At 40.0% G+C, this 24,891-nt stretch overlaps 1 protein-coding gene across 5 annotated transcripts in view; it reads left to right on the top strand.

Moving 5' to 3' along the window:
• The window catches only part of LOC121282113 (ribosomal protein S6 kinase alpha-6), a 168,430-nt gene extending 163,403 nt beyond the window's left edge, over positions 1-5,027 (top strand). For all 5 annotated transcript variants that reach the window (XM_041195595.1, XM_041195596.1, XM_041195594.1 and 2 more), the window contains 3 exons: positions 1,187-1,304; positions 2,880-3,020; positions 3,860-5,027. In XM_041195595.1, the coding sequence (XP_041051529.1) occupies positions 1,187-1,304; positions 2,880-3,020; positions 3,860-3,985 (385 nt within the window). In that variant the 3' untranslated portion in view covers positions 3,986-5,027. The remainder of the gene's footprint in view (positions 1-1,186; positions 1,305-2,879; positions 3,021-3,859) is intronic.
• The last annotated feature ends 19,864 nt before the right edge of the window (positions 5,028-24,891 follow it).

Genomic DNA, 24,891 nt, shown 5'->3' with positions numbered 1-24,891 from the left:
CAGGTAATCTTGTAGGGACGTGTGGGTATAAATAGATTAGAAATTACTGTTGCTGATATTAATGAACAGATAGTTTACATGCTTGCATGATGTTTCTATATTTACTATTTAAGAGCGGGCTTATCCATTTAAAATGATTAAATGGATTTGTTTATTTTAAATGGGGTAACATCTAAACTGGAATAATAAACGGATGCTGTTTAAGTGCATTAAATCTTTGTTTGCTATTAACATAATTTCCAGCTTAATTGTATCTGTTATGTCAGTTTTGTCTAGTGAATTAAGTTGAACTTAGTAAATGCTTTGGAAGAAAGGCTACCAGTTTCTGGCTTTACATCTCTTTAAACTGAATTATGGACATTTACACCCATTCAATATTAATTACTATATTTTATCATCAAACATAACCAGTGAGGAAGTTTTATTTGTGTGAAACAGCAATTATTTCAAATTTTACAAATTGTACAACTGAGCGTATAGGATCGAACATCTTAGCACTGCTCACTCTTAAACACAGCTGGTGTGCAAGTCCCCTGTTGATAATAAATGCTATCAAATCTGGGGCAGATTGCAGCAAGTGAAGGTGCCTTTTAGAAGGATGGAGAGTACTCAAAGTTACTTTGCAGCTGTCTTTATATTGTTGAAAATACATTATCAATATAGCCATAAAGTACTTCGTTTCCTGACACCCTCTCTTGCCCAAAACCCCAATGAAACGCAGATGGGCTTTACTGGTGCTCTTGATTGATGTTCCAGCTTTACTGACTTCAACCTGTATTGGGCAATTATTGTAGAAAAATAAATGACTTTGCTTCTCTTAATGGCTGGGGCATGATGTACAAATGAGCCACACAGATGAGCACAATTTGCCTCCATTCTACAAGCTGCAGTGGCATTCGGAGTGCTGTAGTTGGCCCTAGATTGGGAAGAAATAATTGGCCAAGCTTCCTATTGCTGATCAAGCACATGTTGAGGGCGTCAAGTGAAATGAGGTCAGGTTCGGCACTGATGCCACACATAGGCTACATTAGGCTTATGTGTGAAGCATGGCCACTGATGAAAGGTATTAGAGGGCAACTGGCATCCATAGAACCATATTCAGTGCTGTCACAAGAAAGCGAAGAAAATTAGAAGGCATAGGCATATGAGTTTTTGTTAAATCACTGATTTTTTTCTCATGCACTAGTTATACTCCTTTTGCCAATGGACCAAATGATACTGCAGAAGAAATTTTATTACGAATAGGAAGTGGCAAATTCTCACTGAGCGGAGGCAACTGGGATACAGTCTCAGATGCAGCTAAGGTAAAACATACTTATAATGCCAGACAATTGCGTATTGTTTAAGTTACCAAAAAATTGCTTGCAAGCATAACATTTTGAAAATAAAGGTAAGAAAGTGTAATCCAGTGACGTTGATGGGTTAATTGACTGGTGAAAAAAGCATTTCCCAGAAACTGCATTTCTCCTTGAGTGAGTTTTGATTAGGTTATCACTTAAGTGAGTTGAGTTGTCATCTAGGATTAGGCAAGGTGAGTATTAGTATTGAGAGAGAAATACTTTTCTTCTTTGCACCTAGAAGCACCATTACGCAGCCTTGAGACTTGTACAGTTCAGCTCAACAGCAAAATTCACACCGTGCTTCAGCAATTGGACTACTTCCTTTTGTGTTGGTTCTGGGTTTGATTAATGTGGAACTATTGGAATTTTTTGGTGTTGGCACAAGTCAATGAGACCTAGGTTAAAAGCGGGGGAACTTCGCTCATGATGTTGAATGGGCCATTATGTTCAGGCTAAAGGACTTATTCAGTCTGGAATTGTCAGACAGTGGGTAAAAATCTTCCCCCATTCTCCCTGAAATTCTCAATGTTAACTTCCGAACTGAAGACTACTATATCAGGGCTTTGCTCACACCAGAACACTGCTTGCATGAGCTCTGTTATGGGTGGTCTGGCAAATAGAATTCAATCGTAAAAAGTGAGAGATACATTTTGGTAGCAAGAATGAGGAGAAATAATATAAATTAAATGGTACAATTTTGAAAGGGGTGCAAGAGCACAGGGACTTGGGGGTGTCTGTAAAAAAAACCTTTGAAGGTGGCAGGACAAGTTGAGAAAGCCATTAAGGAAGCACACAAGATCCTTAGCTTTAAAATATAGATGTAGAGTACAAAAACAAGAAAATTGTGCTAAACTTTCTTACAGCACTGGTTAGGACACAGCTGGAGTGTTGCTTTCAGTTAAAGGCATCACTAGGAGGGATGAAAAGACCTTCGAGAGGTTGCAGAGAGGTTTACTGGAGTGTATCAGGGATGAGGAGCTACAGGTATGTGGAGAAACTGGGGTTGTTCTCCTTGGGGCAGATGTTTGAGATTTTGATACAAATGCTCAAAACTATGAATTGTTTTGATAGACTAAATAAGGAGAAACTGCTTTCAGTGGCCAGAGGACACAAATTTAAGGTGATTGGTAAAAGAACCAGAGGTGACAGGAGGATTTTTTTTATGCAGCTTAATTCTGTATAGGTACAGGCTACTGGTAGACAGTTGAGATGTTGATCTGGATATAATCAATATAAGAAATAGTTCAGTAGTGAGTGAGGTACTATAGGGCAATTGTTTAAACTGAGAACATTCTGCTTTTCTCTCCCATATTATTCTCCTCTTAGTTTTGCCAGAGACTCTCATATACTCAGCTTGAACCAGGTTTAAACTAATGTTCCTGAGTTAAAAAGTAAGTCTTTAACTCAATGCAGTAGCCATGTCCATCAATTAATCTGCAATTATTCTTTAAATACTTTATATCAATATCAAAGTATCCAATTGTGCAATTATCTTTGAAGAGTGTTTTTTCATTATTTAATACTTTCCTTCAATTCTAGGATTTATTGTCCAATATGCTTCATGTTGATCCCCATCAAAGATTCACAGCAGAACAGGTACTTAAGCATCCCTGGATAACTTGCCGGGATCAGCTACCACATTTCCAACTAAATCGACAGGATGCACCTCATCTGGTAAAAGTAGGTATTATCACATGATGAAATGATACTTTGCCTGTTGTGTTTAAACTGGCCATGAAAACTTGCATAGCTCATGTATGTTTTACATGAGAGTTCTAAAAGTACTCTTAGCTGTTGTTTTCCCCGTAGAAAATTTTGCTTCCAATACAGTTTCCAAAAGTTGAATTGAATTAGTTAAATGCAACAGGAATTTATTAAATTTAATGACTTTTTCTATTACTAATTATCAAAAGCTGCATTTTGCTGTAATACATTTTTCAAAAATATCAATAAAGTGCACTAAATATGTCCAAAATTGTTCAGTCCAGCGATGACTTAAGTGAAATGATTACAAAAGCGGCTGAGATCCACAAGTATTCACTGTAAATCTGCTTGTTCATGTGTTGTCGTGTTACACAGGTGATAGCGAGCAGAAGTCACATGGGCAGACGAGATGGAGGGACTTTGGGGGGCAGCTGACTCCAGTGGTACTATACCCCACCACAGAAGCGGCATATTCAGGAGTTATTGGGGGAAAAATTTCAAGGACAGAAAAAAAACAAACGAATTTCCCTAAAATGTTTTTGTCTGTAATATGTTGAAGTAACATGTTTTCCTTGTAATTATGGAAATCGATAACAGCCAAGAGTGTAATGTAACTCTGGTAAGCAATTAAACTGCCAGTGATCAATTAATGATCCATCAGAGTGAAGAACCCTTTTTTTCAGCCCCAGTTTATCCTCATAAATGTCTATTTCCAAAATTGTGCAGGAATAAAAACTTTAATTTTGATGGTCTAAAATAAAGAAGATGATACTTCAGTGTTGTGTTTCCTAATAAAGATCTGTCCTTATCCTTAGGGTGCCATGGCTGCTACATATTCTGCCCTCAACCACAAAACCCTTCGTCCAGTGTTGGAGCCAGTTGCAGCTTCAAGTTTAGCCCAACGCAGAGTCATGAAAAAACTTACCTCAACAGACTTATGAAATATGTATGAATCAACAATATCTGACTTTTTCAATTGACTTGAATGGCAGCAAACTCCTGGAGGTTGCACTAACTTAAGAGTTTTTGCTTTTCCTTTTTTTTTTACTTTGAGTATTGGGCGATCACGCTACCAAATCAAGACGAAGGATTAGGTTCACTGGAAGATGGAATGATAAGATTTTATCAACTACAAAAAGGTTACAGAGGCTAATTCATCTCATTAAACACAGACAGGTTTACATCATGAAAGTTGAATCTTATCATTGCAATTTTGAAAAGGGCAAAATAATTCTAATCAAGGTGGCAATGGGATCAGAGAAGTAAGGAGGTCAGTCACTGGTGGCCACATTCAGAGCTATTTTGCTTTTCTGTGATCTTGTTCTGAGACAATGGTTAATTAAACTTTGTATTTTATTTATTTACTTTCATTTTCAAGAAATACAGTACTTTTAGATAAAGTTTTATTTTGATGTCAATTTATATATTGTCATTAAAATGTCATATTGCACATCACTTCTGGATTGTATAAAATTGTCCAACAGCCTTAATATTGCTCCTTAACAAATGTCCTTTATTTGGTTTTCCACTGTTTCTGAAATTGCTAGACAGCACTTGAATTTCTGCATTTTAGTAATTGGATAAATATTATCCAAGAAATATATTTGACAATGTTTCACCTTTTGTTGTTGAGATTACAGTGAAATCTAGAAAATGATAACATTTAGCGTATTAACCACGCTAAGGTAGAAGATCCTGCAGTTTTTTCAAGTAATTTCTAAAGACACAAATGAAAATAGTATTGTATCGTGTTGATGTGCTTCATCATCATGTTCACAACAATAACATTTTGATTTCTTCAGTTTTCTGTGGTTTGTGAAGTTGAAGATAGCTAATGATGTCATTTGCATGGTGAGACTGCAATACTACTTGTCCCATATTCTAGTCATATTTTCAAAATCAACCAACTTGTGTAATTGGACCGAATTGGAATCTTGGCCCTAAACAAATGGAAAACTACAATAAAGATGAGACATTTCAAAATTGCTTTCACTTTTATATTGTATATTCTCGTCCAGTTATGAGGGTCCTGCACAACTTCAGCGTTGATTACAATTGTTGCTGTCCATCTGTGAAAGAAAGTCCTTGACATTTGCTGCCTGACTGGTACAATTCACATAAGTGTCTCTTTATAATCCCTTGATGCTTATGAAATTGCCTGCAAGCCAGGTGAACTAAATATCTCTAGGGACATCATTGCAGTTATTCATAATGTGCCAATTTTCTTGAATTCATGTGTCACATTGGTGAATTGTGCAGAGGTATTTATACAGAATCTGGCCCAGATTTTGCTCTACTGATAACAGTGAGGCTATTTGCACTCATCCTTTTTACTGGGTAAAACTGACAACTTTTTGTGCCCGCATGGGCGGAGTTGATGGCAGAAATCCAATAGTTGCTGTTGCTGATACTCTGCTCCTCCACAGGATGGTGCTGTTGCAGTCTTTGCAGATGGAGTCTGCACTGCGGACTTGGGACGTTTGGGGGTTGTGGGGAAGAACCTTTTAGGCAGCAAGCGGTAGTGACCTGAAACTCGCTGCTTACGAGGGTGCTGGAATTGGAGAATATCGGTGACTTTAAAAGGAAATTGGATGGGCAGTTGCAGGGCTATGGGGATAGAATGGAGAATGGGATTGATTGGATTAATCTTCAGAGAGCTGACATCAACTCAATGGTCGAATGGCCTCCTGTCTTTTAATTACTCTGATTCTTATTATCCACTATGCTCACACTGGAGACCAATGGGAGTGTTTAAGCCTTGTTCAGTCAGGTGTAATTTTGAGTTTTTAACAGTGTAGTAAGCCTAATTACCGCTGAGCAACCTCTCTGAAAAATGAATTTCACAAATGTGAAATTTCATTCCTTCGAATGAAAATTAAAGTTGGATTTATAAAATAAAATTAGAAAATTTTTATATTGTTTTTTGTGTTTTGGTCTTCTATGTCTTACCTATGTGTATATCTTCATCTTTACTTCCTGTGCAATGATTTAAATGTAATTTAGAATTCCTGTTTTTTTTTGCTTCATGTTTTGCCACCTATGAGGGATCTTCATGTTTTCTGTAAATATCTTTTTTCTGTAAATATCTTAACTTTATTGTAATGGTGACTGCTAAAATTGTAACAGTCATGGCTAAATTGGAACCTCTAAAGAGTTTGATTCTGGCCAACATTTTGGCCTTCCTCCAGGCTTAATGTCGAAGTGTTTGAAACAAGAGTTCTAAAAGTAGGAACCCCGATTTGTTCAAGAACAGCTTATCCCAAGACTGAAAAGAGGATACGAAAAACTAGCTTTTCTGATAGCATTTGTAAGACCACCATAACTCCAATTTCAGAAGGCTGAAAATGAGCATTTCTTGGCACCTGTACAATTGGAACTTAACTATCTTGAAGGGATATCCGTTAATCTTTCAGTGATGGTTGTTATTACCAGGTGAGGAGGAGAGAACTGGCTCTCCTATTCAGCCCCATGATTGGTCGCAACAAAGGTTTTAAAATGTCTTCTCCCCATAAATGCCTTTTCCAAACAAAATGTATTTATTTGTCAATAAGGGTTGGAATTTTATGTCCCGTGGGCGCGCGCACTCGATCCAGACGGCGTAAGATCGTGTGAGATGATGTCAAGGAGCATCCCGACATCATAGTGCACTAGCGCGATATTTCGCTTGGCGGGCGCCCACAGAAAAGCTGGAAGAGCGCCCACCAACAATTAAGTGGGCAATTAAGCCCATCAATGGCCCAGTTGAAAGCAATTTTTCGTGACCAGTTGGCCAGGCGGCTTTACATTTTTCTTGAAACCTCATCCAAGGGCAGGATGAAATCTGTTAGGATTTAAAATAAAAAGAAATATTTGAGGACTTTTTTTTAATGAGGTATGCTTTCAGGTGCTTGATTGTGTTGCACAGGCATTCTTTGCAGCAGTTCTGTGCTTTATTTTATTACTTGGAGGTCTGCAGTCCCCTGAGGCAGCTGTCTGTCTGTAGAGAACTCAATGAAGTGCTCACCAACACCTGCGGTGACGTTGGCACCCGCCTTCCTCCTTTCTCTGGGCGCGTTGCACGCTGGCTGGCTGTTAATTAGCTGTTAAGATCGCATTCACAGCGTGATCCTAGCCAGGAGCGGGTTTTATGTCCACTTCCGGCTGCACCGACTTTGGACGCACCCTGAGGGTAAGATTCAGGCCAAGGAGCCAATCAAACCAGGTTTTTTTGCTTCAAAGGGTAAGTTTATTAGCTACTGAACCCAAGAAAAAATAATAAAGACTTGATGATGCACACACGCAGATATCAAAAGTAAGAAAGTTGGCATCCAATAAAAAGTTAAAAGAATATACAATTTAGTCCTTTGTCTTTGAGGTGTAGGTTGTTGAGCGTTGTGGCTGTTTGAAGTTGGTTAATTTTCTGTAGAATTCTGAAGTTAACCTAGTTCAGGCCTGCACTTTGTTGAAGAGAGAGAGATCTGTCTTCCAGCAGTGTTTTCAGATGGCTGTGATGTGTAGAACCAGTTTTTAAAACTCCTGTCTGTATATTCCCAGAAAGGAAGTTGATTAGCATGCCTTGCAGTCATTGTTGCAGGCAAGTAATCTCATTTTTTCATCTCCGAAACTTTTGACACTTTTAAAGATAGAAATCAATAGGAAATGGGGTTATTTCGTCCTCCACAAGGGGTTTTGAATGCCTGATGAGTATCTGGCTGGTTAGTAGTTCTCATTATCTTGAAGGAACTACAGCTCATCAAACGCCTGCATTTTTAATGCCTTCCTTTCAAGAAAGTCCTTCTTTGAAGCGGACTTTGCCAAGCCCGCCTCCCCCCCAGTATAAAATTCCATGCAACAGGTCTGCAGTGCAATTCATATAGAAATTTCCAGAGAAGTGGTCAACTTACAGTATCAGACGTCAGGGGACTCAGCCTTTTTTGATCAGGGTCTTATCATGTATTTAAAAAAAGACATTGAAACAGCTCAATATGTCTGTGGTTAGCTGGTGAAGTTGTAACTAGGTCTCACTCAGTCACAGCTTCCCGTCATTGTGGCATGGTGTTCAACTCTTGCACATACATACCATGTTGAAGGTAGTCAACTTCCCATGGTGGCTAAACCTCACCTTCAAAACTAGCCTTGAGTTTTTTTAAAAAAATAGCTTCTCTTAGAAATTCTGGTACTTGTTTACTACTTTATTGTTTATCAATTTATCAATTTAGTATGTCAATTAGGTTCCATTCGGGTTGAGTACACACTGATGGCCAATCTTGTCATTATCATGGATCACTATCTGAAGTGCCACAATTAATCTGGAGCTGGTTGGTGGAGAGTTTGATGCCCATTTGTGAGCTGCTGTTAGGACTGCATTACCTGGAGTGAAACTATACAAAACTAAAGACAGAACTTCCTTTTTGTTTGTCAAAACAGTCTTCCTGCAATAACCATAATTGAAGTTTGAAGAAGGGGCCACACCTAAAATTTAACCCTCTTTTCCTTTTTAAGATGGTGACTGACTTACGTGCTCTTCCAACATTTAATGTTTTTATTTCAGATTTCCAGCATTTGTGGGGGGCTCTTGTTTTATTGGGGTTTTACAGCCAAATTGCTGCCACCATGTACCATTGCTAAGGAAGTGAATAGAGCAAGGTTTGCTTGATTTTTTTTTCCTCTTGAAACACAAGTGGCATTGTGCAAAACAATTGCCCTCTACTTGACCTTGATTTTTGTTTCAATAAATAATTGTCCAAAGGAAGAAATACTTCAGATCCTCAATCCCCCTAATTGCACTTCAGAGTAAGCGAGTTGTGGATTAGAGACTGAGAATTTATGAAGGATTTCATTGCCTATAATATCTTAGACTACAAGGAGGCATTCTTAAGCATAGCTCATTTTATTAAAATATTTGTCACAGCATTTCTCCAGCTGCATCTACTCCCATATTACCTTTGATTGCATTGAAAACAGCAACTTCTCTCAAAACAGGTATCTGAGCGCAATCAACTCACCTGTTGTCAGTGGATGATAACCCTGCCAGAAGGAGCAAGATTTCCTCCTTTGGGGCTTACTGGGGCCAATGGGACTACAGCAATGTAATTTTGGACAACAGCCACATCTTTTTAAAATTCATTTTCAGGATATGGACATGGCCCACACTTGGTACCCCTCCTTATTTGCCCTTGACATTGTGTTTGCAAGCCATTGTCTTGAAATGCTGCAGTCCATTTGGTGAAGCTACTCCTGTGCTGTTAGTGTTCCAGGATTTTAACCAGTGACAATAAAGGAATGCCAATTTGTGTCCATCAGGATGGTGTAGGAAACTTGGAGGTAATGGTGTTCCCATCACAGATGCCCTTGCCATTGTCCACAGGTGTCAACATCTTGCATCTTCTTTCCAGTAAATCAATCTGAGGCCCCCCCGTTCCCATAGCAACCAAGCCATCCAGGCTTGCTAGGTAGGAATGGGAACAGGTCTCAAAACCCTCTTCACTACTTCCTTTTACCTTAAAAAGACAGCCCCAAAATATAACAAACTTTTAAACTTGGCACCTGATATATACTCCGACAGCTCAAAGAACCACATTAACAGCTGGTAAAATCAATGATATTCTTGGGCAAAACTACCTTCGATTGATCTTCTTGAATGAAAACCACCTGTCAAACACTGAGCCACAGATATTGCTGCCAAAATAATGGCGCTCACCGTAATTAATGTGCAAATTGTCCAGCAACATGTAACAAGGAAAAGATACCCTGTGAATTGTGAATAGCCTATTTGTGCTATTGTGAGATCTCACATGACAACTCGCCCTCAATCTCCTTGTAAGTTTAATAAAATTGTTGGATTTGCACATTAATTGCCAATTAAAGCATCTGCGGAAAATTAAGGCATCTACTTAACAGTTTAAGTAACTTTTCAATGAGGTTTATGTGCCTGCATTGGATATTCATTCCTACAGCCAGTAAATTGATTTTAAAAAGTCAAATGTTTTAATTTTTCCTTTTTTGTCTCCCTCTTCTTTCAGTCCAAATATTTCCCTCATTATTTCTCTTTATGTACCTGATTTGACTCAAATTCATCCTATTTCCTTCACTGTCATTCCTGTTTCCTTCTGTAGGGGTGACTTTTGGGTTGTTGCATGGACGAGCTGCTTAGAGGAGCTGCTTCCAAAGTAACAAAAACTTGGATGCTGAAGGGTAAGGGAGGGAGTCAACCTAACAGTGTGCACCATAGAACCATAGAAAAGTTACAGCACAGAAGGAGGCCATTTGGCCCATCTTGTCCATGCTAGCCCAAGGACACTCAGGTGCCCTTTCTAATCCCACCTTCCTGCACCTGGTCCATAGCCCTGCAGCTTACAGCACTTAAGGTGCAGATCAAGGTACTTTTTAAATGAGTGTTAAGTTTCTGCCTCTACCACCAACTTAGGTAGCAAATTCCAGACACCCACTACCCTCTGTGAAAAAAAATTCTTCCTCATGTCCCCCCTACACCTTCTGCCAATTACCTTGAATCTATGTCCCCTGGTTCTAGAATTCTCCACCAAGGGAAACAATTTTATCCTGTCCACTCTATTCCCCTCATAATTTTGTATACCTCAATCAAGTCACCTCTCAGCCTTCTTTGTTCGAAGGAAAATAACCCCAACCTATCCAATCTCTCCACGTAGCTACAATTTTCTAGCCCTGGCAACATTCTTGTAAACAATGGCATACCCTACTCCAGAAAACTCTGGGCCCAATGTTATCCTATTCACCAATTTCCTAAGGGAGTTCAGTATCAATAGATTAGTAAATCTTCCTGACATGGTACTGATTGAACCAATAAATTTCACAATGTGCAACATGTTGAAATTAAAGCAAACTCCATATAAATTCTTAACCACAGCTTATTTATTTTTTTCAGGCCAGAACATTGGCCCAGAAACAGGCACAGGCAGGACTCTCATCCCACCAATCTTCAAATATCGATATCCAGATTCATCTGGTGTGAGTTCTCCTACTTTGCTACTTCCTGGCTTGAAGTTTTCTGTCTTGTCTTGTGCAAATTCTTCTGCTAAAATCTTCTTTAGGTATAAGAAAATTGAAGTTTATTTAACAGGAAACAGTTTTTCACCATTCATATATTATTGACATTACAGTTCTGACTGGCGTGAATTCAATTTTTTTGTATCATCTATTTGAGAGCTTCATTTATTTTATAACAATCCTGTAACCATAAACAGAGCTATATCAGTATAGAGGTTAATGTCTCCGCTGGTGCTAAGGTCAGGAGATATAACCTATACTAAGATTAAGAACTCTGTTAATGCTGAGGTCCGGAATTAGACTGGTACAGAGTTCAGAGCTCTACCCTTACACAGTTTAACACTGTATTGGGTCCAAATTGGATTTTAATAGCTCACTTGTCGACTCAAGAGATTTGCATATATCAACAAAAATATTAATTTGACTCTTAGACCAGTGATGTCTGCTGGCAATAAAACAGATGGATGTGTTATGGATTTATATGACTTCACTCCATTAAGCATCATCCACCAAAACAAGCAACAGTAATTTTCTCACCTCTAATGCCTTCTGATTTTTAAAAAAAAAAATTAAATATTGATTGGTTTACATTCTGTGAATGTAAAACTTACTTCCATTTCGTGCAGATGTATTGGGTGTTTTGATGGCATCTTTTTAATCGGGCACCTAGGCTTTTCAAAGCTATAGTTTGTTTGAAGCTTTGATTGTTCCAAGTTGAAAATAGCATCCAGATCTGTAATGGAAAGTGACAATATTGGTTTTCCATTTGGCAAATATAATGCAAGCTTTGTAACTATCCTGTGGTCTATTACTAAATAAATTTAAGTAAAGAGCAAGAGCGGAGATTACATTGCCCATAATATTACAATCTTGAATATATTTAAACTGAATAGCTTTCCCTAAAATAATGATGATAACCAGTGTCCACATTATTATTTTGGTCAATTTTTCATCTACATGTCTTTGAAGAGCCTTGAGAGCTTTTTTATATTAAAATTGCGACAGAAATACAAGTTTTTTATGTACTTTAAGAGGTAATGGCAAATGGAGGTTCAGCATTTTCCTTCCATTTGTTGTAAAGTTAATAGAGATGGACAGGAGGGTTCATCAACAGCTCACTGGTCCTTTTGTTGCCATGTCACTCTTTGCATGGTAACTTATTGAGTACTGGGATTGGTCTGTGGGAGCCAATGTGAAAAGTTCATTGATCAGTGGTAACCACGTGGTCATAAAAAGCAATGACATCCCAAGCATATTGTGACCTCGTGAACAGATTCAAACAAATTTTCCTCAGAGAAGTGTTTCCAGGATCAGAAATCAAATATTAGGGGTGGATTCAACCTTTTCTCCCTATACAATATAAAATGTAAGTGTGAAACAGGCAAAAACAAAATGGACTAGTAGGTTTTGTAAATATTATAAGACGTTGAAGTAAATATATAACAGTTCTTGTACCTGAGCAAAGCCATGCTAGAAATTCTAGACTTGTGTTGTAAATATTCAATGTGAGACCACTGATCAGATGCAAAGGACAGGGAATTTGAAGGGGACTATTATCTCAAGGGGAAAGTATATAGCAAAGGAATAGAATAGAATACTTAAGTTTCTCTTGGGTAAAAAAGTAACATCAATGCCTGCTGTACAAACCTAATATTGTTTTCTGATTAGAAGAGATTTCCAAATACTTGTCTTCATTCAGTGTTTGTGGTAGAGCAGGAGGAGTGCATTCAGCATGATCTTTATCCATTGTAATTTGTGTGAATTTAGTCTCTTTGGCTAAATGGGTTTGGTTCCCTTAGTCACGGCGATTGCTAGAATTTGCTGCCTTCTGCTGGGGGAAACAAATAGTGTTTTTCAGAAATAAATATGCCAAAACTTTTACTTTCAAACCAAAGCCTTGAAAGGGCTGTTGGAGAAATTAGCGGACATACCCTTCACCAACAATCATTCTTAAGCTTTAAACCTCAACTTGCTTTCAGAAATTAATCCTTCTGGCTGGCTCCTTTCAACTTGCACTTTTTGTTACAAAGTTTAAAGCATTCCTCTACATCACTTTCTGGTAAATTATTGATAATGTACAGATAACTGTATTTTGTAGATATATCTCCCACTTTTTAAATGAAGCAAAAATACAATTGAACATATCATGAGAAACACCAAGTACATGAATGCAATGTTCTTATGATAACGCACTTTTCAAAAAGTCAGTGTCCCAAATAATTTGTTCACTTACATACTTATCACAGCCTTATTTAGAAAGTATATCTCTTTCATGGACAGAAGTGTGTGCAATCCCTGTTCAAGGTTGATGATAAGCAATGATTACACAGTTCATTTTTCAAAAGGTAAATTTCTTGCAAGAGAGGTGGATTGTGATCTCATAATGTCTTTAACAGTGAGTTCATAATAGCTGTTAAGTGCCTACCTTATGAAGTGCCATGGTGCCTTACATAGTTTATTGAAAACTAATGTCCTTGTATTTTTGGAATCCTCAAATAAAAGTAAAAAAATTGTTTTTAACTTCAGCTTAATATATGCTGCAAGTAGTGTAAATATTTGATATACTTCCCACAGGTGACATTGAAAGGAAATATTTGGCTATATTTGATGTGCAGTTTCAGTTCAGTAAGGAAATTGGAGAAAGATGTGAAATGATGAAATTTTAGTCAATGTTTATGTTTGTTTCACTAAGGAAATATGGTCCCCAATTCCCACTGCCTGTCAGTATAAAATCACTAATGTGGTTGGTCACGGAGTAGGGACAAGAAACAATTGCACCAGGTTTCCAGCTCTTCCTCCCCCACCTTCCCCCCCACCATTTTTAGATAATCATGTTCTGTGTCTTTAAATAATATGTGAGTTTTTGATGAGACGTTAAACCAAAGTGTTGGCTGTTTGCAGTTGGATGCAAAATATCTCACGCTACGTTGACAGGACCCTCAACTGTGTCCGGCCCATCTCCCGCGCATCCGCCCTCATGCCTTCTCCTCCCTCCCAGAAACATGATAGGGTCCCCCTTGTCCTCACTTATCACCCCACCAGCCTCCGCATTCAAAGGATCATCCTCCGCCATTTCCGCCAACTCCAGCATGATGCCACCACTAAACACATCTTCCCTTCACCCCCCCCTATCGGCATTCCGTAGGGATCGCTCCCTCCGGGACACCCTGGTCCACTCCTCCATCACCCCCTACTCCTCAACCCCCTCCTATGGCACCACCCCATGCCCACGCAAAAGATGCAACACCTGCCCCTTCACTTCCTCTCTCCTCACCGTCCAAGGACCCAAACACTCCTTTCAAGTGAAGCAGCATTTCACTTGCATTTCCCCCAACTTAGTCTACTGCATTCGTTGCTCCCAATGTGGTCTCCTCTACATTGGAGAGACCAAACGTAAACTGGGCGACCGCTTTGCAGGACACCTGCGGTCTGTCCGCAAGAATGACCCAAACCTCCCTGTCGCTTGCCATTTTAACACTCCACCCTGCTCTCTTGCCCACATGTCTGTCCTTGGCTTGTTGCATTGTTCCGGTGAAGCCCAACGCAAACTGGAAGAACAACACCTCATCTTCCGACTAGGCACTTTACAGCCATCCGGACTGAATATTGAATTCAACAACTTTAGGTCGTGAGCTCCCTCCCCCATCCCCGCCCCCTTTCTGTTTCCCCCTTCCTTTTCTTTTTTTTCCAAATTATATAGATTTTCCTTTTCCCACCTATTTCCATTATATAAAAAAAAATCTTTTATGCTCTCCCCACCCCCACGAGAGCTATACCTTGAGTGCCCTACCATCCATTCTTAATTAGCACATTCGTTTAGATAATATCACCAACTTTAACTTTAACACCTATGTGTTCTTTTGTACTATTGTTGCTGACATCTTTTGATGATCTGCTTCTATCACTGCTTGTTTGTCCCTACAACCACACCCCCACTCCACCTCTCTCTCTCTCTCCGCCCCCCACACACACACCTTAAACCAGCTTACATTTCAACTCTTTCTTGGACTCGAACTCAAGTTCTGTCGAAGGGTCATGAGGACTTGAAACGTCAACTCTTTTCTTCTCCGCCGATGCTGCCAGACCTGCTGAGTTTTTCCAGGTAATTCTGCTTTTGTTTTTGTTTTGGATTTCCAGCATCCGCAGTTTTTTTGTTTTTATTCGAAGAATTGCTGGGGCATTCTTCTTGTCCTGAGGTCATGAAAAGTTAAACAAAGGCCTGCTGCTACTTCATTCTCAAGAACCTGGTAGCTTCCATGTCTGTATGTCTCATCCTGTAGTGCAATATTTCACTACAAAGATATAGGTCGTGATTTTCTGGCCCTGTCGTGGTGGAACCCGCCGCTGGAGATTCGGCAGCGCAGCCAAAAGTCCATTGACTTTCAGTGGGATCCCGGTGGTAAGCGGGGCTGGAAAACCTGCCTGTGGTCAACTGGTTTTTCCAACCACAATCTTCATCCCCGTCTCCATTTATTTTTCTTCATTCGCCCACTCAAAAGCCATGAATTTGATATTAATCTGCCTCCCCTACCCCACCCCCCGCCCTCCCCCACACCAAACCCATGAGGGGCAAGAAATGATTCGATGAAGTGTTACCATCCTAAAAGTTGAGATCCTGCCTGCAACCTGCCACACTTTCATCTGCTGCAGTATTAATGACAGTGATTTGGGCCCACAGTGTAATTTTATGCCCCAGTCTGGGTGAGTCCTGTTTTGTCTGCTGCCTAACTGGACAGCAGCAGAGGCCCAGGTAAGTTTTAAAACTTTTGAACTCCTTCTGGGGCAGGTAGAGCAGTACTCCCCTCCCAGTCCCCTCAAGGGGTCACGGGGCCTGATCAGCCTTGGCATCCCCACAATACTCATTGAAAAGACAGCCCTTCACAATGTGATGTGAAGAGATCCTTTCCACCCACTGACTCAAAGTAAAAGATGCTTGAGGAGACGTGTGATTCAAGATGGTGACTGAAAATGGTAACAGAATACTCAGTGTAATCTTTGGTATGTTAAATAGCTTTAATCACTTTTACACTTTAAACCTTTTGCTGTTTGCCATTCCTGCCTCAGGTGATCTAACTAGGTGTTGGAAATATTCATTTAATGAGGGACTACTGTTATGGTTGGAAGGACTTACACATCCTTGAACTTGCTGGACTTGTCATCCACTAACTGCCCTCCCCTATCGGAATCAAGACCCATCTGTTTAAACCATTTGCTTACAACTGTAATTAGACACTGATTAGCTACTTTTGAAGACAATGTAATGTAAGGATCACATTATAAAGTCTGACAGCAAAATTTGTACCTACACAGAACTTGCAACGCTAAAGGAACAGATTCCCTCAGCAATCAAGGATTTCTGCTGCTGCTCTGAATGATGCTTTCATTCTGATCAACCACGGTCTCCGTATTTACAATCCATCATCATCCGTCAGGACTTGCACCTGCCTCCCCCAAATACAATGTGTTAACTTGCTCAACCGTGTTTGGATGTCTGAAAATTCCCGCAGGATCCCCTGTGAATGAAGGAAATCTGCCACACAATGTCTGATCACAATTTGTGCTCGAGCAACGTGTTCCTGGTATGCAGCATTGCTGAAGGTGGTGGGTGAATGGGTGGGTGTCATGTTAGGAAAGACTGGTTTCCCTACTGCAAATGCTTACGTTGTGTTTCTAGAGTTTCTAACCATCGTAGCTACCCCCACACCACCTCAGCTGAGCTGTGTCATTATGATGTGGCACCTGATAAAATATCTTACACACTGCTGGCTCCAGAAAGTGAGCTAGGGCCAGGAGAACAAATGAAAAATATTGCGGATGCTGGAAACCTGAAAGGCCTGAAAGTTTTGATGAAAAGATCCAGGCTTGAAACTCTGTTTCTCTCTCGACGGAAGCTGCCGGACCTGCTGAGATTTTCTGCAAGGTGGAAGCAACTCACTTCCTATTGGGGCGTAAGTACATAAGAAATAGGAGTAGGCCATTTGGCCCCTCAAGCCTGCCCCGTCATTCAGTAAGATCATGGCTGATCTGCTTCAGGCCTCAATTCCCCTTTTGTGCCTGCTCCTCATAGCCCTCAATCCCCTGGTATTTCAAAAATCTATCTACCTCCTCTCTAAATATTTTGTGATCTAGCCTCCACAACTCTCTAGGGTATAGAATTCCAGATATTCACTACCCTGTGAAAGAAGAAATTCCTTCGCATCTCAGTTTTGAATGAGTGCCCCCTTTTTCTGTAACTATGTCCCCTTGTTTGAGATTCCCCCACAAACACCTTCTCAACATTTTCCCTGTCAAGCCCCCCCTCAGAATCTTGTATGTTTCAATAAGATCACCCCTCATTCTTCCATAACCTAATGAATAATGTATAAAGGCCTAACCTGTTTAGCTGTTCTGATAAGCCAACTCCTTCATCCCAGGAATCAGCCTAGTGAATCTCTTTTAAACGGCCTCCAATGCCAGCATATCCTTTCTTAAATATGGGGACCAAGACTGTACACAGTGCTCCAGGTGCAGCCTCATCAATACTCTCTACAATTGTAACAAGACTTCCATATTTTTAAACTCCAACCCCCTAGCAATACAGGCTAAAATTCCATTTACCTTCTTAATTACTTGTTGCACCTACATGCTAACTTTTTATGCTTCATGCACAAGAACACCCAGATCCCTCTGTGCTGCACTTTTTTGGAGTCTTGCTCCATTTAAGTAATAGTCTGCCTTTTCAATTTTCCTACCAAAGTGCATGACCTCACACTTTCCTACATTAAACTCCATCTGCCAAGTTTTTGCCCACTTACTCAACCTGTCTGTATTCCCTTGCAGATTCCTTATGTCCTCATAACAACTTGCCCTCCCACCTATTTTTACATCATCAGCAAATTTGGATACAATACACTCTGCTCCCTCCTCCAAGCCATTAATATATATAGTAAATAATTGAGGCCATCGGACTGACCCTTGCGGCACTCCACTGGTTACATCTTTCCAACCTGAAAAAGACACATTAATCCTGATTCTCTGTCTTTTGTGTGTTAACCAATCCTCAATCCATGCTAATACATTGCCCTCAGTACCGTGAGCTCCTGTCTTGCGCAATAACCTTTTATGTGGCACCTTATCGAATGCCTTCTGGGAATCCAAGTATATCGACAGGTTTCCCTTTATCAACTCTGCTTGAACTCTAGTAAATTTGCCAAACGTGATTTCCCTTTCACAAAACCATGTTGACTCTGTTTGATTGCATTAAGCTATTCTAAATGTCCTGCTATTTCTTCCTTAATAATGGACTCTAACATTTTTCCAATGACAGATGTTAGGCTGACTGGTCTATAGTTTCCAGCTTTTTGTCTCCCTCCCTTCTTAAACAGGGGCATCACATTAACGGTTTTCCAATCCACTGGGACCCTCCCAGAATCCAGTGAGTTCTGGAATATTTTGACCAATGCCTCCACCATCACTGCAGCCATTTCCTTTAAAACCCTTGGATGTAAGGCCATCAGATCCTGGAGACTTGTCTGCCTTTAGTCCCATTATTTTCTCAAATACTTTGTTCCTCATGATAGAGACTGTTACATGGTCTTTCCTCTCATTAGCTCCTTGCTTATCTGATATCTATGGGATGTTTTTAGTGTCCTCCACCGTGAAGACTGATGCAAAATATTGGTCTGAATTATCTGCCATTTCCCCATTCCCCGTTATCAATTCTCCAGTTGCATCTTCCGAGCGTCCTGCTCACTTTAGCCACTCCCTTTTTATATACCCGTAGAAGCTCTTGCTGTTTTTATACTTCTTGCCAAATTACCTTTATAATCAATTTTCTCCCTCTTTATTAGTTTTTTTAGTCATCTGCCACTGGTTCCTAAAAAATTTATCCTAATCTTCTGCTCTACCACTAGTTTTCGCCGCTTGGTATGCCTTCGTTTTTGATGGGATACTCTCCTTGACTGCCTTTGTTAACAATGGGTGGTTCAACCTTCTCACTGAGTCCTTCTTTTTGATCAGGAAAAATTTTTGCTCAGCATTATGAAATATCTGCTTAAATGTCTGCCCATCCACTGACCTTCCCCTTAGATTATTTTCCCAGCCCGCTTTAGACAACTCTTTCTTCATACCTCTGTGATTGCCCTTATTTAAGTTGAGGACATTGGTTTGAGACCCGAGTTGCTAACCCTCAAACTGAATTTGAAATTCTACCATGTTGTGATCGCTAGCCCCTAAAGGACCTTTAACTATGAGATGTCTTATTAATCCTACCTCATTACACATTACTAGATCTAAAATAGCCTGCTCCCGGGTAGGTTCTGCAATGTATTGCTCTAAGAAACAATCCCTGATGCACTCTACAAATTTGCCTTCCATGTTATCCCTGCCAATCTGATTTGTCCAGTCAATATACAGATTAAAGTCACCCATGACAATTGTAGCACTCTTTTTACATGCCTCCATTATTCCCTGATTTATACTTTGTCCTACAGTGAGACAACTCTTCGGGGGCCTATGGACGACCCTCACCTGTGACTTCTTCCCCTTGCTTTTCCTCATTTCCACCCAAAATGATTTCACATCACGAGCTATTGCACCTATATCACTACTTGCCACTGCACTGATACCTTCCTTTACTAACAAAGCTACCCCACCTCCTTTTCCTTTTTGCCTATTTTTCTGGAATGTCGAATATCCTTGAAATTTGAGTTCCCAGTTTGGCCACACTGCAACCACTGTCTCTGTAATAGCTATCAAATCATAATCATTTGTTTCTATTTGTGCCAGCAACTCATCTACCTTGTTACAAATGCCGCGTGCGTTCAGATAAAGAGCCTTAAGCTTCAATTTTTTATCATTATTACTCATTCTGGTTCTGATCTCTGCTGCACTGTTCTGCTTATATTTTCTGTGCCTTCTTGTCACACTTTGATTATCATTTGCCTCTTCACTACCCTGCACCTCTGCTCTCTCATTTCTTTTTGATTTTTTAAACTTCCCTTCAATTGAACTCTCCCCCCGCCTCCCCTGCCACCCCACTAATTAGTTTAAAGTCCTATCTACAACTCTAGTTAAATGATTTGCCAGGACACTGGTCCCAGGATGGTTTAAATGAAGCCTGTCCCAACGGAACAGTTCTCTCCTTCCGCAGTACTGGTGCCAGGTGTCCATGATTACATGGTGCCCATAAATCAGGGCAGAGGGGAAATTCAGGCTTGACATCTTGGCAAAGGGATAGGAAGATTCGCTCATTCTAAACTGTTGCTTGATAGTGCCCCATGCATCTGCTCACTTAATGTCTCTGATCAAATCCAGCAGATCTGCTATGATGGTATAGAATACTATTTTTCAGTTTGCTCTTAACAGTTGCATTGCTACACATCTAACCTAGCCTTAGAAGGAAAATCAGGAAATTATTATTTCTTAGGAGGACCTCAGAGTGCAAGCTGCTGTCCTGTGAGGTTAGCCTGGCCAGCAGGTGGAGCAGCTAAGACACATTTGGACTCTGGAGCTCATACTATTTATAATTAAATTTGCCACTAGGTGGAGCAGCTAAATTATCATCCATATGCTTCAAACATCGTAATGCTCACGTAAGGGATAATGAAGCTGAGGGAGAGAATCTGGGATACATCCAAGTGTTTGCTTCTAATTTTTTAAAAATTAATTCATCAATGTGAACTTTGCTGGCTGGGCCAACATTTATTGCTTATCCCTAATTGCCCTTGAGAAGGTGGGGGTGAGCTGCCTTCTTGAAATGCAGCAGTCCATGTGGTACACCCACAGTGCAGTGAGGAGGAGAGTTCCAGGATTTTGACCCAGCAACAGTAAAGGAATGGCGATATATTTCCAAATCAGGATGGTGAGTGACTTGGAGGGAAACTTCCAGGTGGCGGTGTTCCCATCTATCTGCTGCTTTTGTCCTTTTAGATGGTAATGGTCATAGGTTTGGAAGGTGCTGTCTAAGGAGCCTTGGTGAATTCCTGCAGTGCATCTTGTAGATGGTGCACACTGCTGCTACTGTACATTGGTGGTGGAGACAGTGAATGTTTGTGGGTGGGGTGCCAATCAAGTGGACTGCTTTGTCCTGGATGGTGTCAAGCTTCTTCAGTGTTGTAGGAACTACACTCATCCAGGCAAGTGGGGAATATTCCATCACAATCCTGACTTGTGCCTTGTAGATGGTGGACAAGCTTTGGGGAGTCAGGAGATGAGTTACTCGTCGCACGATTCCTAGCCTCTGAGCTGCTCTTGTAGCCAGAGTATTTATATGGCTAGTCCACTTCAGTTTCTGGTCAATGGTAACCTCCAGGTGTTGACTGTGGGGGATTCAGCGATGATAATGCCATTGAACATCAAGTGGCAATGGTTGGATTCTCTCTTGTTGGAGATGGTCATTGCCTGACACTTGTGTGGCGTGAATGTTACTTGCCACTTGTCAGCCCAAGCCCGGATGTTATCCAGGTCTTGTTGCATTTGAACATGGACTACTAAATAAATAACAGCAGTTTATTTTTCTTAATAGTATGAAGAAGTGTTTGGTAAAACTTTATCCATTTGTTTGCAGACACCATGTTATAAACTGCATTCAAGTATATCATCCCCCGCTTGTGTTTAATGTGAATTTTCGTATAAATGACACATGGTCCCACACCCTCCACTGACAAAAAATGTTTTACAAATACCTTCCATGAACACAGTGTTCCATTAGCAATAAAATATTACAATCATTTGAAATACAATAAGGTCTTCATGACAACCAGCATATGTTCAATGAATGTTTTAACTGAGAGAATGCCCTATACTAACATCAAGAAGAGGGAGAAATTTAAAAGAAAAGCATTTATAAAAAGCAGATTGTTAAATTATTCCATTTGTGTTTTGCAGGAACATCAACAGTAGCATTTTCCTGAAAATGTATTATAGGAAAAAGTATTTTAAAGGTTAATCACAGGTGACCAACTTAAAATTTGTCTCATAGTGCCTCATTTTCACTTTATGATAGAAAAGCACTCAAAAGCCGGGATTGGCAAACTAAGGAATTATAGGAAGACTAAAGAGCATTAATCTTACACTTAGGCTCATAGAATGGTTACAGCAGAGAAGGAAGCCATTCAGCCCAATGTTCCCATGCCAGCTCTCTGCAAGATCAAATCACTTGGTCACACACTCCCCACTTTTCCCTGTAATCCTGCAATTACTTTCTCTTCAGATAATTATCCAGTTCTCTTTTGGTGGCCTTGAATGAATCTGCCTCCACCACACACTCATAGGTGCATTCCAGATCCTAACCAGTCCCTTTGTAAAATTTTTTTTCCTTATAATGTTGCTGCTTCTTTTGTTAATCACCGCCAGTCAGTGCCTCTGGTTCTCAACCTGTCTGTCAATGGGAACTGTTTCTCCCTATCTATTCTGCCCAGACCCCTCATGATTTTGCACACCTCTGTCAAATCTTCTTTTAATCTTTTTTTCTCCAAGGAAAACAGCCTCCTATCGCAGTGAGCCACTTCATTGTTTTCTGCATTAAATTTCAACTGCCACTTGTCCATCCATTCCACCAGCCTCTCTATGTCCTCTTAAAGTCTCTCACTATCCTCCTCTCAGTTCATAATACATCCAAGTTTTGTGTCAACCACTGTATTGGCTTGTATCCTACTTTGAAAGTAAATGTGATCATGTGGATAGAACATCCTAACTAATGGTTGCTGGCGAATGAGTGTTTCTTGTGATCACAGAAATTGACAATAACAGGGGGTCGTCCATCTAACTGCATTTAATTTTCAAGAGGAGTGATGTTTCAATGGTAGGAGGGCGTAATGTCAAATTTAGTAGCAAGCTGATTGGTTTAACGATGGGTGAAACTGCTGTTGGATCTTAGATTATATTTGTTGTGGCAAATTTAAAATAAATCCAAGATTTTAATGGTAAGAATTTATACATGAAATTTGATAGAGTGAACTCAAATAGGGCAAGATATTTGAAGTGTGTATTTGCCAATAAATGGTGCTGTATGTCGTTGCTCAGTAGATAGTGCCATGTTTGTAAAGATCTGGTTGATTATTATGATTTAGTCAGATCAACTATATGCCCTTCGAGCCTGCTGCACCATTTAATAAGATCATGGCTGGTCTGATAGTAAACTCAAATCTGCATCTCGCCTACTCCCGAAAACCTTGCTTACCAAGAATCTATCCATCTCTGCCTTAAAAATATTCAAAGACTCTGCTTCTATTGCCTTTTCAGGAAGAGAGTTCCAAAGACTCTCAACCTCTGAGAGAAAAAATGTTCGCCTCATCACCATTTTAAATGGGCAACCCTTTATTTTTAAACAGCGACTCCTAGTTCTAGATTCTCCCACAGGAGGAAACATCTTCTCCATGTCCACCCTGTCAAGTCCCCTCAGGATGTTATATGTTTCAATCAAGTTGCCTCTTACTCTTCTAAACTCCAGCAGACACAAGCCTAGCCTGTCCAACCTTTCCCCATAAGACAACCCACATTAATCTGGTAAACCTTCTCTGAGCTGCTTCCAAAGCATTTACATCCTTCCTTAAATAAGGTGACCAATACTATACACAGTGTTTCAAATGTGATCTCACTAGTGCTCTATATAACTGAAGCATAACCTCCCTACTTCTGTATTCAATTCCCCTCCCAATAAATGATAACATTCTATTAGCTTTCCTAGTTACTTACCTGCATACTTGTCTTTTGCGATTCATGCACTAAGACACCCAGATCCTCTACATCTCAGAACTCTTCAATCTCAAAATTTAGATAATATACATCTCTTTTATCCTTCCTGCCAAAATGGACAATTTCACATTTTCCCACATTATACTCCATTTGCCAGATCTTTGCCCACTCACTTAACCTATCTGTATCTTTTTGTAACCTCCTTATGTCCTCTTCACAAATTATTTTCCTACCTATCTTTGTGTCATCAGCAAATTTGGCAACCATCCCATCCACCCTTTCGTCAAAGTAATTTATATAAATTGTAAACAGTTGAGGTCCCAGCACTGATCCCTGTGACACACCACTCGTTACATTTTGCCAACCTGAAAAAGTCCCATTTATGCCTACTTTCTGCTCCCTGTTAGTCAGCCAGTCTTCTATCCATGCCAATATGTTACCCCTATGCCATTATTTTCTGCAATAATGTTTGATGTGACATTTTATCAAATGCCTTCTGGAAATCTAAGTACAGTACATCCACCAGTTCCCCTTTAAACACAGCATATGTTACTTCCTCAAAGAACTCCAATAAGTTGGTTAAACATGATTTCCCTTTCGCAAAACCATGTTGACTCTGCCTGATTGCCTTGAACTTATCTAAGTGCCCTGCTATAGCTTCTTTAATAACAATTCTAACATTTTCCCTATGACAGATGTTAAGCCAATTGGCCTGTAGTTTCCCACTTTCTGTCTCCCTCCCTTTTTGAATAATGGAGTTACACTTGCTATCTTCCAATCCAACCTTTCCTGAATCTAGGGAGTTTTGGAAAATTAAAACCAATGCATCAACTATCTCATTAGCCACTTCTTTTAAGATCCTAGGATGAAGTCCATCAGGACCCAGGCACTTGTCAGCCCACAGCTCTAATAATTTACTCAGTACCACTTCTCCAGTGATTGTATTTTTCCTGAGTTCCTCCCTCCATTCCATTTCCTGATTTATAGCTGCTTCTGGGATGTTATATGATTGATGTAATGTGATTAAATGTAACTTCAGATAAGAACATAAAGGAAATGAAAATAAATTCTTGTGATGTTCCAAAGTGCTTTACAGACAAACCAGTACTTCTTGAAGTGAAGTTACTGTTGTAATACAGGAAATGTGCCAACCTATTTGCACGCACCA

This window comes from Carcharodon carcharias, chromosome 9, assembly GCF_017639515.1.
Source record: "Carcharodon carcharias isolate sCarCar2 chromosome 9, sCarCar2.pri, whole genome shotgun sequence".
Taxonomy (NCBI): Eukaryota; Metazoa; Chordata; class Chondrichthyes; order Lamniformes; family Lamnidae; genus Carcharodon; species Carcharodon carcharias.
Note: the sequence above shows the minus strand (reverse complement) of the source record. Positions and strands in the feature narration are given on the sequence as shown.